Genomic DNA, 13,515 nt, shown 5'->3' on the forward strand with positions numbered 1-13,515 from the left:
TTAACATTTTCTTATTTAAATTATACATAATTGTAACAGCTGGGTTGTACAAGATAGTAGCAGTCCCATATTTTATGCAAGATCATTTGTGGAGCTTATCTTGTGCAAGGCCAAGCGGGTAATGATCTGGGGAAAGTGATAAAATCAGGACTAGAAACCAAGACTTCTAAAGTTGTATGACAGCTAATAATGTACTGTCTTCTCTCAAGAATATCTGGGTCAAAGTAAGAACAATATGCAAATTTATCCTGGAGTTAGTCCTAGGTTGTGATTTTCAAATTGTAATTTTCTTGAACCATCAACAACTAGTGTCTATTATAAACTATTATTAGACCCTTGAAGCAACTGCAGACTTGATAAGTCTTTTATAGAACTATGACTTTTCTAGCCAAGTGAAATGAACATTGTTTCTACATTATAAAAATATTCTGTACTACACTCCCATAGATTTGTCAAACAATATGTTGGGCCATTGCAATCTATGTACTTCTTAAGGGTATACTCAGCTTTTACAGAACGACACAATTCCCTCAGACTTGAGCAAACTGGATGATGGGGATAAATAAGCAAACGAATGGGTGAAATGATAAAGTGGCTAGCTTGGAAGAGGTAGAGGCTATTGTATAGTCAGAACTGCAGGGAAAATTGGTTTTGTGGCTGCAAACAGGTTGGAGTAGATACATCTGGGCTCACTTATGCAGCTAGCAGAATGAGATGCTTTTGTCTATACTAAGGCTCTTAAGTATCGGTCCAATTAGGAAGACTAAATAGCAAGATTCTACCTTACTAAGTAGTAGCACTGGTGGTTTGGCAAGGAAATTTTGCTTTGAAAAAAAAGCCAGTGAGAAAAACACAGAGACTGATGTGCTCACTGGCTGACCTGGCGCCCAGGCTAACCACTGACACATGTCCTCAATGTCGACAGCTAGGGCTGCTCCTTCACTTAAAGCAGACAGTTTTGAGGTCTTTCTTTGTACTTGGCACTGTCAGAGATGTTATGGTCAAAACTGGGGGAAGCACTGGGGATACACTAGTGCAGGTCTAGTAAGGGGAACCCCACCCCCACCCCCCCATTGATTTGTATCTCATCCATGTGCAGAGCTGAGGAACAGGGAAAACAACTGGGACTAACTTCTTTAGGGAAAGTGACTATAAGGGTTCAGAAGTGTGCCTGCGCTGGGTGGTGCACTATTACAAGGCTCATGCCAAATTATTTGAAGCAAGAAAGAAAGGGTTAACAAAAATCTATCCAAGGTTGCCTAGGGTCTTAGTGGTCTGTGCAACTAAAGTTCAGCAGGTAAAATTCTGCCCTCTGCCGGATGGTTACAGGAACACAACAGCAACTAGAGCAAGTAAGAGAAGGGGGGGGGGGGAGGGGAGAAAGAAATCTTGGGCCTATTTAAACCTACAGCTAAGCCAATAGGTTGGATGGAGATGGAACCTTGATCTTCAGCACAAGAAGTAGAGACTGAAATTATTTTCCAATCCCTTTGCTCTCTCCAAACTGTGTGACTCATGGGAGGCCATAGGACTTCATGTGGCTTTTCTTCATTAGCAAAGTATGCTAATGGGACAGTAGGATTAGTGCATGTGAACAAATCACTGTGGTATTTGATACTGGCATTTCGTAGATTACTAATATGAAAGGCTATCTGCGACTAAAGTGGGAACTAGTTGTAAGGGTCCTGAGTGAGTCTTACGAAGTCCTGAGAGCTTGCATTAGCAGCCGGGCTTCTTCTTAGTAGAAGTTCCCTGATATCTGCCTTCTCTCCATCAGTCTCCCTGGAAAACGTTCTGCTGGATGTGAAGGAGCTGCAGAGGGGAATGGATTTAACCAAGAGGGAGTACAGCATGCACGACCACAACACCCTGCTGAAAGAGTTCATCCTTCATAGCGAGGGCAAGCTGAAGAAGCTGCAGGATGACGCCAAGATTGCTCAGGTAGCCCAGGACAGTGAGCTCCCTCAGGCCGCCTGAGGCACAGGCTCTGGGCTGGGACACGGATGTTGCAGTTTCCTACTGTTAGTGGGCTAGCTTCTTATGTAGCTAATGTTCAATTTTTCTATCATTGTCCTTGAAAGTGCCTTTTCCAAGGGGGTCTTTTGTAAAAGCCCTCTCTGCTCCTTCCGTGTTGTTCCGAAATTCCTTCTCCACAGGTCTGTATTCAGGTGTGTAACATGCCAGGCCTGGGCTCCCAAAGCAGTATTTCTGGAGTTTAAGGTTTCTGTAGATCTTAAGACTTCATACCTCTCTGTTACCTTAGGGACCTCTGATAAATGAGTAACCTACAACAGCGTGCAGTGTACACTACTAAAGAGCAGGAGGTGGGGTGCTGGGGAACTGGGCACACAGAGGTAGCTTCTGGTTTAGGGCTGTAATGGATCACAGAAGAGCCTGTTTTTCATGGAGACATTACAGGGGGTAGGAATGAAAGAGTTAGGATTTAGAACCAGAGTTGCTCCTTGTGATTTAAGGAGTGATGTCACAGCCTTAGGAAACTCATGGAAGAAATAGCTCTTGTGTGTGTGTGTGTGTGTGTGTGTGTGTGTGTTACTATAGAGTCGGGGAAGAAACAGCAGATCCTTAGAGGTGAGCTTTTGTGTCCCACTATTGTACTTTTCTGATTGCCTTTACTGAGATATTAGAGCTGATGTAGAGGGTCCCATCAGGGCACAGAAGCTTCAGGGCAAGTGTCTGTGGTTTAGCTCTCCAGCCCAGAGCATCTTGTTCTGGTAGTGGAGCTAATGAGATTCAAGAAAAATTTGCTTCTTTCCAGGATGCCTTTGATGATGTGGTGAAGTATTTTGGCGAAAACCCCAAGACAACACCACCCTCTGTGTTCTTCCCTGTCTTTGTTCGATTTGTGAAAGCCTACAAGGTTAGTAGGAGGAGGGCACCCTATAGCCTTCTCCACTTTCTCAACAGATGCCCTCCCCCAGAAGTGTGACTTGGCTCCTCTGCAGAGGCCTTGGGCAGAAGATCTGAGGGTTCACTCTCTGGCACTGCTAAGACTTTTTGGGGCCTCAGGCCATGATAGTTCATTTTTGTCAGAACCATGCCTGGGCATCAGTAAGAAAGCCAAGGCAACTACCTATCTGCTCGGGGTAAGGGAGATTCTCCATCACCACTGCTGCCCTGGTATTGACTGTTAACCCATACAAGTAAGGTGGAAGGCATAGAAAACCCACAAGTCCATGTAATTGTTTGATGGGTTAACATGAACCAAGGTCTGTCAGTAGCACATGCTGTAACTCAAGTCAGGGACAGCCTGTGTGCTGTGTTTAGACCTGACTGGGCTGTGCAACTTCCTAGACTAGCATTTGGTATGATGGAATGAAGGATAGTGCTGTGCAGGGCAGCTGCTTTCTCCTTCTTGATCAGGACCCATCCTTGGACATGATCCATGATCTTGAAAAGGCATGTGATTGAAAGAAAAATTGTCTCCAAAGATTTCCCCTTTTGGCAAAGGATGACAAAGATTTTCGAAACGTTTAGCTCCTAGGAAGCGTTAAGTCTTTCAGTACCTGTGGGGTTTGATTTTAGAAGCTTGGGGATACCTAATCCTGAGGCTCCTTAGTTCCTCACATAAAATGATACTGTTTACTTGCATATAATTTGAGCATTTTCTCCTGTATATCTGAAGTTTCTAGATTCGTTGTAACACATTAGCTTCTTTTCTATTGCTGTGGTAAAACACCATTACCAAGGCCACTTACAAAAGAAAGTTTAACTGGGCATACTGTTCCAGTTAATGATGGTGGACAGCAGACATGGTAGCAGGAGGCTGGAGCAACACCTGAGAGTTCATATCTCGATACACAAATCAGGAGGCAGTACACTGGGAATGGTCTTTAGAATCCTCAAAGTCCAGTGATATCTCCTAATCCTTCCTGTCTTGTTTGAATAAGATTGGCCCCCCAAAGGCTCTTATATTTGCATGCTTGGTCACCAGTTGATGAGCTATCAGAAGGTGGAGCCTTGTTGGAAGAGGTCTTTGGGAACGGGCCCTGAGGTTCCAAAAGGCCACACTGGAGCTTGTCTCCCCTTCTCTTTCTGCCTGTTGATCAAGATGTGAAGGCCTCAGATGGTGTTGTGATGTGCATCTGTGTGCTGCATGTTCCTCACCATGAGGAAACTGGAGTAAGCCTCTGAAACTGTAAGCAGGCCTCCAGTTAAAGGTTTTCTTTTAAAAGAGTTGCCTGGGTCATGGTGTCTCTTCACATCAGTGGAAAAGCAACTAAGGCACTTCCCAAATAGTTCCACCAACTAGGGACTACGTTTGAAAAATATGAGCCTATGGGGTACATTGTCTTTCAATCCATTATACCAATATTATACAGATAGTTGTGCTATAATTTAGGAAGCAAGAAAAATGTCCCTGGTTAGTAAAGATGCAGGGTGTTTTCTGAATATTTCAAAGTTATATTTGATTAAACTCATGGATGAAGAATTCAGATATTGAGAGCAAACTCTACTACCTGGAGTACTTTATGTTTAATATTGGCCATGTTGGTGGAGGAAAGAAAAAAATTTTAAAGGATTTGAGCAGTTTATGTAAACTTTTGAGGAAAAAAAAAACCCATGGCAAGTATGAAGAAAGCATTTTTGTAAAACGAGTGGAGGCCAATGGCTTTGGAGATTCACCCGTGGGCCTACTACTCAGATTAAAAATTACGCTCTTATCTTGTGAGTGGAGGGGTTGGTGGTGGTGGAGCACACCTTTAATCCCAGTAGTTGGGAGGCAGTTGGGAGCAGGTGGATGGATCACTGTGAGTTTGAGGCCAGCCTGGTCTACAAAGTGAGTCTAAGATAGCCAAGGCTACACAGGGAAGCCTTGTCTTGAAACACACAAAGTTACGTCCTTTAATCATGGCCATTAGGGCAGTCCTGTCGTAAGTTAAGAACATAAGGAAAGTTTCCTTAGCAGGAGGATGCACAGGGCTGAGATGCTGAAGAAGCCATTGCCTTCCAGCTGCTGTTAACTGGTACTCTGTAGTTCCCTTTCCCTAGGGTGGCAGCTATGCTAATGAGCTGCAGAGATGTCGCAGATGGCTCTTTTGAGGTACCACAATCACATTGCTATGAGGTGCTATGATCACATTTCTTCACATGAAAATTTCCAAGCCTAAGGTCAGAAATCACATGTAAAAATTATAAAACCTAGGAAGTGCTGGGATTGCTTTCAAAGCCTGAGGCTTCAGTTGGGGCATGTGTGAAACGGGTAAAAAGCAGCTGCCCTCGGTGACCTTTGGGACATTGTGGTCAAGCTTGTCTACAGGTGTGCTCCTCTGCCTCACCATTTATCCTTGCAAACATTGCAGCTGCCACGGTAGGTGTTTGGTGCTGTTACTGAATACTCTCTTTGTCCAACATTTGTTGAACAATGTTCTCACATGGTCCTGATCATGTTGCATTGTGGGAAATTAAGTGGTATTAGGAAGTTAATACACTGCTGTTTGTCCTTCTCTATGAGCCCAGAGGAAACCTAACAAAGGCAACAGACATATATACACATATATGAAATAGTCAAGAAATAAGACCATTTTAAAAGAGAAATAGACATAAAAATGCAAACCTTTTTGGCAGAATCAAACTTGTGAACTACACTTAATCCCTAAACCAGACAGATGACCTTTCCATCAGTTTGTATAACAAAAAGTCTCTTGGGCAGGGATGGCCTCTAGAGTACCCAAGAGAGCTGAGTCTACCCTCTCTTTTTCCAAGTTATCAGATCAGTCATTCTGGCTCATTTGGAGAGTTGTAGGGAGAAAGCAAGTGGTATGGCTCTTAAGGAACTGCAAGTCCAGGGAAATGGAGGTTTTTCTCTAGCAAAAGCTTTCAGGGAAGCTGTTACTAGGTGGGCAGATTCTGAAAGTAATACAGACTCATTTGAAAATAATTGAGAACAGTGATCAGAGGGGTGGGGCTCAGAAGTTATTTGTACGAGTTGAGGATCATCAGGGAAGTTCTAGTTGAGGTGTAGCACAGCAGCCTGAAGACGTCTCATATCCAGACAGTGAGACACAGCTGGGGTAGAATGTGCTCAGGAAGGATCTTCCTGCCTTCAGTTCCCAAACCGCTACAGATTATTCAAATAATGGCTTTAAGAAACCATAACTGTCATCATTTCCATTTACTCAATTTTCAATCTTCAAAATTGTATTTCCCCAGCAAGCAGAAGAGGAAAATGAGCTGAGGAAAAAGCAGGAACAAGCTCTCATGGAAAAACTGTTAGAGCAAGAAGCCCTGATGGAGCAGCAGGACCCAAAGGTAAGAAGTTTCTGCTTCTGACATAGGCCTGAGTGAGCACAAGTAGAAAGGAGTGTAAGCTGATCCTCTTGCTCCTTCTCAAACACACACACACACACACACACACACACACACACACACACACACACACACACACACCCTTACCATTCCTGCCTACTTGGGTTTTGTATGTTCATAGCTTAACATTTCTATTGTCTTCCCAGAAACTTCCTGGTCTTGGCATTTGAGCAGAATATGGGGATGGTGGCATCTGTAGTGTTGGATGTTCAGTATAAAGCTCAGGCACTTTGGGTTTTCTTAAAATCCAGGCGGGTACTAGCATCATTGGTCTCTGCTTTTCTTCTCAGTCTCCTTCCCACAAATCAAAGAGGCAGCAGCAAGAGTTAATTGCGGAATTGAGAAGGCGACAAGTTAAAGATAACAGACATGTATATGAGGGAAAAGATGGCGCCATCGAAGACATTATCACAGGTAAAGGGTATTTCGTCTTTGCGGTCTATAGTGATCACACTGCCTCATGGAAGTGGGGCCACATACTGATGTTGCAGTTCCTTTTGGGAACAGTTGGCAAGCTCTTTGGTTGGACTAATGAAATTTAAGAATTATGGACCAAGACTGTAAACTAGGGTTAGAAGTACATTTTGATTTTGTTTGCTGTCCAACACCCTGAACAATCTTGACCTTTCTGTACCTGTGGGGACCTGTAGGTACCCTCCCCTAAGTTTCCCATTAGCTTTGATTTTATCAAACTTCATGATTTTTCTCCTTGTGGCCACTTGGGTGTACTTGCCTAATAGAAATAATGCGGGCGAGTCCATTCTCTGTACTAGTGTTTCTCTGGCATGCTCTTTAAAAACCTGTTTACTTAAAGTAACAAAGGTAACAAAGGATGGTAACTTAGGCTGCTGGCCTGTTTGACAGTTGCAGTAAGTGACTTTTCTTCAATGTCTCTTGCGTATGAATGCTGTTTATCAGATATACTTAAGGCATTCTGCTCTTATGGTAAGGCTTAAAAATATGTTAAAGTATAGACAATTATATGATGCATGTTCAGTTGTTCCTCACCCATCTCAACAGTAAAGCATGGTCAGTCTTGTTACATATATCTGCTAGTGCTCCTGTCCTTCTTAGGGTCCAATCCCTGGGTCTTTTCCAGGAATTCTCATAACTATAACCTCATTTGGAAATATTTAAATATGCATCTTTTAAAGCTGAGGATGGATGTTTATTTTTAAAAAGCCAAAATATAACATTTTTTGTTTTTTCATGTATACAATGTTCTGCCTGCATGTAACACCTGCAGGCCAGAAGAGGGCACCAGATTATAGATGATTGTGAGCCATCATGTGGTTGCTGGGAATTGAACTCAGGACCTTTGGAAGAGCCACCAGTGCTCTTAACCTCTGAGCCATCCCTCTAGCTCCAACACACTGTTCTTTATCACACTCAAAACTAAGTGTATAGTTATTATTCAGATGTACAAAATTCTAGTTTTTAAAAAAGCATAGTTAATTGAATTTTCTTGTAGCTTACTCAGCATTGTGAATAAGGATGTCAAGCTTTTATAAAACCATAGAACTTTCTCACCATACCAAACATAGGAGATTAAGCAGATATGTAGATTAGATTTTTAAAGTCAACAAAGAATTCCTTGCCTGTTATTAAAGCGGCAGGTTTATTTGACCAAAACGTTGCCCAGAATAGTTTTTCCTTGGAGTGTTTTTCACTCTCTTCTCCCCACCCTCAAAGCCCCAGGTTGTCCTCCAACTTGAATGAATGGAGTACATACTGCCTTTTCTTTTACCCTTCTTCTTACACTAACCATGTACTAATGCAATAGACCTTGGCCTTTTACTTGTTTGTTGTCTGGCTGTTATTCTCAATGCAGTGCTGAAGACTGTGCCCTTTACTGCTCGCACCGCCAAGCGTGGGTCTCGGTTTTTCTGCGAACCTGTTCTCACTGAAGAATACCATTACTAAACTATTGCTCTTTGTCACCTGATACTATTAAAAGGTTGCTACAAGATTTTCTTTTTCTTTTAAATCTCCTCTCTCCACCCTCCATGTCTTAGGACCAATCACTGTGGAATGTTCTCTTCTTCACTTCAAATTGTGTTGTCTTCCTTGCTGCATGGTTCTGTATTTCAGTCATTACTGTACACTCACTGCCACTTTCAGTACGTTATATATAGCTCCACATTCCTGCAATGGTATGGATGTGGGTGACAGTTAATAGAACCACTTGCAGAAATTTTCAGAAGAATAAAGTTAAAGACTTGGGGGCTGATATATTTGAATGCGAAATGACAACAAGCAGTAACTTCTAAGACCAGTATTGACTGTGCTCTAGCAGGTTTACTGATAATAATATATTTTAAAGAACTGCTCAGGAAATGGTGAGATGGCTCTGCAGGTTATGGTGCCTGCCACCAAGCCTGAAAACTAACATTGAGCCCCTGTACCCACATGATAAAAGTAAAGAACCAACTCTGGCAAACTGTCAGCTCTGACTTCCACACCTGAACCATGGCACATACTGTCCCCGCCCAATGAAAAACAATAAAACCATCTATACAGGGTATGGAAATGACAAAGGTTCTAAAGCTGCATTTACACAAAGACCTGTACTAAAGACAGCTGCAAATTGGGCCTTTCTCAAGTCTTGTCGAGTTTTGTTCGTTTGTTTTTAAAAGATTTAGTTATTATTTATATTCTGCCACATGTGCGCTTTCATGCCAGAAGAGGGCACCAGATCTCATTATAGATGCTTGTGAGCCACAATGCTGGGAATTAAACCTTTGGAAGAACAGACAGTGCTCTTAACCTCTGAGCCATCTCTCCAGCCCCAAGTCTTATATAGTCTTAAGCTTTGTGCTAGGAACCCTTTCAGCAGAAAAATCTTGAAAATGCTGATGCCAGCAACTACTGGCCGACAGCACTGCCCTGGGCAGGTGATGTCTATTCACTGTCATGGCCTATTTCAGCTATATTCAGTTCCATACTTTAGCAGAGATGCAAGGCAGGAGGTACAAGCAAAGACTAAAAGAGCTCCCCACCGCCTTTTCTCATATCCCTTCATTGGTAACTCTGTTCCATGTCAAACCAAGTACTTTTTGGTGATGAGGTCACACCGAGACCTCCTCGGTAAAACAGTGGCAGCAGGAATACAGATAGTATACTTACCATTGGAAATCAGCATTTTCATAGCCTTTGATAACAGGAGGGAGGTGTTAAGACTTGTCCAATTTCCTAGGCTCAGCATTTATGCTTTAAAAGGAGCAAATATGTCTATGCATATAGTTGCTTAGAAGAGACAAAGTGCATATTACCAATTGTCATAGCCTTTGCCTGTCTCCTGTACTGAGATTGACATGGAACTGGGTGTTTTGTGGTATAACTAACCTATGAATTATATTTGCTGACTGTGCTTGTCTGTGAATCAAAGACGTCACTGTCATTGCCTGCTCGGCAGTGTACTTAACCACCAGTGCTCATTAACAGGCTGAAAACTTTCATCTGCTTGGCTGTTTGTTGCTGGACTTTGTATCTTTCTGGAGCCAATCTTCAAAGCAGCTTGAAACTGGGTGATCGGCTGGGTGGGAAGATGCTCACCCCCCCTTGTTTAACCTAACACAACCTGTATGTAGCAAGGCCACACCCTCTGTTAGCTAACAAGCCCAGCAATGTTAAACACTGAGTTAAGTTGCTTTTGTTTTCATCCCATTTTTACTTAACCATCATTTTGTGTTTTTGTTTTCTGTTTAGCCTTAAAGAAGAATAATATCACTAAATTTCCAAATGTTCACTCGAGGGTAAGGATTTCTTCTAGCACACCGGTGGTGGAGGATACACAGAGCTGGCAAGCATCACTTTTTACTTAGCTTCCTCCTCTTTCCTATATGCAGTCCATTGGGTTTTTATTTTTTATTTTTTTTTAAATTTATGGTTAAGGGTAATACTGGTGAGATTCTGACCAGTCTGTGCCTCACATGCATTATGTGTGGCTTTCTCAGCTAGCCTTCACATTCTTTTTGATGGCTTGGCAGAGCAGTTGCTGACTGTACTTGCTTCTTTTAATCTGTGTTTGTCTTCAAGTTACACAGTTAACTCCTGCTTTATTTGGATGAATATAGTAGGTAGTGGCTAGTGGAGGTGAAAGATTTTGAATTTTGCAAAAAATTCGTCTGAGGACTCCCAAACCACAGAGCTTTGAGAGGACTTTGGTTAGACTGAGAAGGAATAGGGGAAGGGCAGTTACTTAGAACCCAGAAGGTAATAGATTGGAGACAAATTCAAGAGGATAGATGGGTCTGTTCCACAGGATTCCAGTTAGATTTTTTTCCCCTGTAGAAATATTCACCAAGTATTGGTTTCTATGTAAACTATCAACTATCAAAAAGTTTTCTTTTTAATGTAGAATGTTGCTTCATCTAAGCCTGTAATCCTATTAATAAATACTAATTGAAGGGAAAACTACCTTTTGTTTCATCATGTCTTAACTCCATCAAAAGGCTACATGCTAGCTAGACCATATTCATGAAATTATGCCTTTTTACTAAGAGTATTTACCTAAAGATTCCTGTTTCATTCCACTAAAGCAATGCCTCCTTCACCTACAGTGCACTGTGTTGGTCTGACTTACTCACTCTTTCACAGCTTTCTTTTTAAATGTCAAACATTATGCCTTGCATTAGCAAGACTGGAAAATCTGAGTAGGCTCTTTCCCTGTAGACTGAAGTACAAACATCACAGGTGCAGGAGACTACTAAAGATGTGAGGTACTGAGTAGTATTTCTAATTCATTAAAAAAAAATCTGACCTCAGCTGTCTAGAGTTGTAAACAATGGAAATGGTTCTGTAGTTCTTTCCTGTCTTATCCTTGTTAAAACTATAAAGATAATACAGTTTTCTTTGTGAATTTTACAGTATAAATTCATTGTAATCGCTTTGGATACTTAGGATCCTGTAGGACTGACCACAGTTGTTTCCAATTGGAGAAACATCTCAAGATATTTCAACTAGCCAAGATACTGACAGTGACAGAAATAATTTCTAAGTCTCAGAATCCTACCAGTATTACACCTTTTTTAATTGTAAATACTTAAGGCAAATGTAGTCTTTGGTTGAATGCTCTGTGGGTTCAAAGGGCCTGTTAGTTGACTCTACACAAGCTGCTTTGACTGGCTGCCAACTGGCCTTTGTCTTGTTAAGACATACTTGAGGTTACTGTCATTTCATTGGCATTTTCCTCATTGCAGATCTTAGAAACCAACCATATAGACGAGCCGATGCGGTGAGACGAAGTGTGAGGCGACGCTTGGATGATCAGAACTTGCGTTCTGTTAATGGTGTGGAGATAACAATGTGACGCCGAGACACTGAAGAGAGGGTGTGACGAAACTGCTGATGTGAACTTTATGTGCTACCATTTAGCTGCAGCCTTCAATACAAATGAAATACTCTTTAAGGGCTCAGATTTAGTAAACACAAGAATCTAAAGATGGGTTCTCCTTTTAACCCTTGTTAACAAGTGCCTAAAATTGGAAGAAACTTGCTCAGATTAATGAAAGCAATAGGATTTGACTTAAATCTTTTTACATCAGTATGTTGCTCAGTTTTTTAACCAAAATATAAATTTCATATTATTTGCCATTGTGATTGTCCCTTAGGGCCCACCCTGGTTTCCTGGTAACTTGTAAATAACAGGGATGTGTCTGCTACAGGCTTCTTTTTGCTATGAAGTCTTCTAAGAAATTGTGTGTTCAAGCCATATTCATCAACTCTATTTTTAAGGACTTGTAACAAGGGAGAAGGAAACTGGCATACAATGAAGTCCTTCTATCATTAAACCCCAGCAAAGAATAAACAGGATGCAACTATAGTGCCACTAGAAGTCACTTAAGTCTGTCTTATCTCATGTTGTTTCTGTGCAAGGGTACCATGCACAAAGACACTGACTTGGATGACTGCAAGATGGCCTCAAACAATGAATAAGACTTACTTGCTGAACTGTGTTCTTAAGCTAGAGGCAGCTTTTAATAACACAATATATTCATTAATTAGCACTAAAATTAACATCTCAGTAATCAGTATTCTGGTATCTGAGGACCATTATAGGTCAATCCTTAAAATAGAAATTGGTGCCTTGTTAGTCAGGGAGAATTTACCACAAGCTCTATCAGTAAGCACTCAAGATTACATGTGTTAGTTTGATGTTAGGAACCTGGCCTGATTCTCTTCTGACAATCGAAGGGTCCTTTTCTTTTTCCGTTTGTAAATTAAAAGTATACTGATACAGTCAACATTAAATTATCAAGACTGAACTGCTTGGTATATTTCTCACTTTTCAGAAATTCCAATTAAACTGTAGGAAATTAATGTTGAGATTAAGTTTAAATTATATATGATAGGGTTAAATGGTTAACTAAGTCACTTATTTTTACTTCCTCACTGACAAGGCATTTTGATCCATTCAGAGACTGGACTGAAGCTAAATTTGTACTTCTCATAACACATAGTCTGCTTCTGGCTTACCTTGTTGGTACATCAGTATAATAATTGTAAAAATTATTGTATAGTATTTAACCTCCAAATTTCTTGTGTTCATGTGAACCCCTTGGTGAAAGTCCCTTTTTCATGGATGTGTAGTTATATGATCTTTTAAATGTACAGATATTTTGCTATAAGATTGGTGCAGTTTTTTATGGTTTTTACACTTCTCTTTAATTCCTACCTAAGCCTCTGGGTAATACTGTAAATACTGTTTTAAAATGCATCAGCCTATGCTACACAATCTGAATGTTACTTTAACTTATAGTTTTTTTAAATATATATATTTAACTACAAGGACAGTTTAAAAGTCAGTTACCACATTTCACAGTAGTATGCCTATTTACAGATCTCTTTTAAACTGCCACTTGTTGGCACATTCATAAATGTGTAGTTTAAAAAGAACATGCCAAGATTGCTGTCTTTTTGCTGAGTCAATATTCATCTTGATGAATATACTAATTTGATCACATGAAATATTTGAACTTTTTTCCACACAAATCAGCTGTTTTCCAAAACAACCCCCCCCCCGCCTATATCCCAGTGTACAAACAGACAGTAATGTTGGCATATTCTTTTGTTTGTCTATTAATGGGCCTGCTTCTTAGCAATATTAGAAATGTTTTATAAAAGCAATTCATGTTACTTTTCTGGTCTTTTCATGCCATTTGAGCAAATAAACTATTTACACTACTA

General features: G+C 40.9%; 1 protein-coding gene across 5 annotated transcripts in view; it reads left to right on the forward strand.

Moving 5' to 3' along the window:
* FMNL2 (formin like 2) overlaps positions 1–13,515 on the forward strand; it is a 276,955-nt gene extending 263,440 nt beyond the window's left edge. For 2 of the 5 annotated variants that reach the window (XM_084797390.1, XM_084797394.1), the window contains 5 exons: positions 1,778–1,941; positions 2,777–2,878; positions 6,172–6,270; positions 6,618–6,741; positions 11,529–13,515. In XM_084797390.1, the coding sequence (XP_084653516.1) occupies positions 1,778–1,941; positions 2,777–2,878; positions 6,172–6,270; positions 6,618–6,741; positions 11,529–11,638 (599 nt within the window). In that variant the 3' untranslated portion in view covers positions 11,639–13,515. Of the gene's footprint in view, positions 1–1,777; positions 1,942–2,776; positions 2,879–6,171; positions 6,271–6,617; positions 6,742–8,158; positions 8,285–10,035; positions 10,130–11,528 lie in introns of all 5 variants that reach the window. The other 3 variants (XM_084797392.1, XM_084797391.1, XM_084797393.1) reach the window with 3 other exon arrangements.

The sequence above is a fragment of the Acomys minous genome (assembly GCF_964271855.1).
Source record: "Acomys minous genome assembly, chromosome: 10".
NCBI classification, from domain to species: domain Eukaryota; kingdom Metazoa; phylum Chordata; class Mammalia; order Rodentia; family Muridae; genus Acomys; species Acomys minous.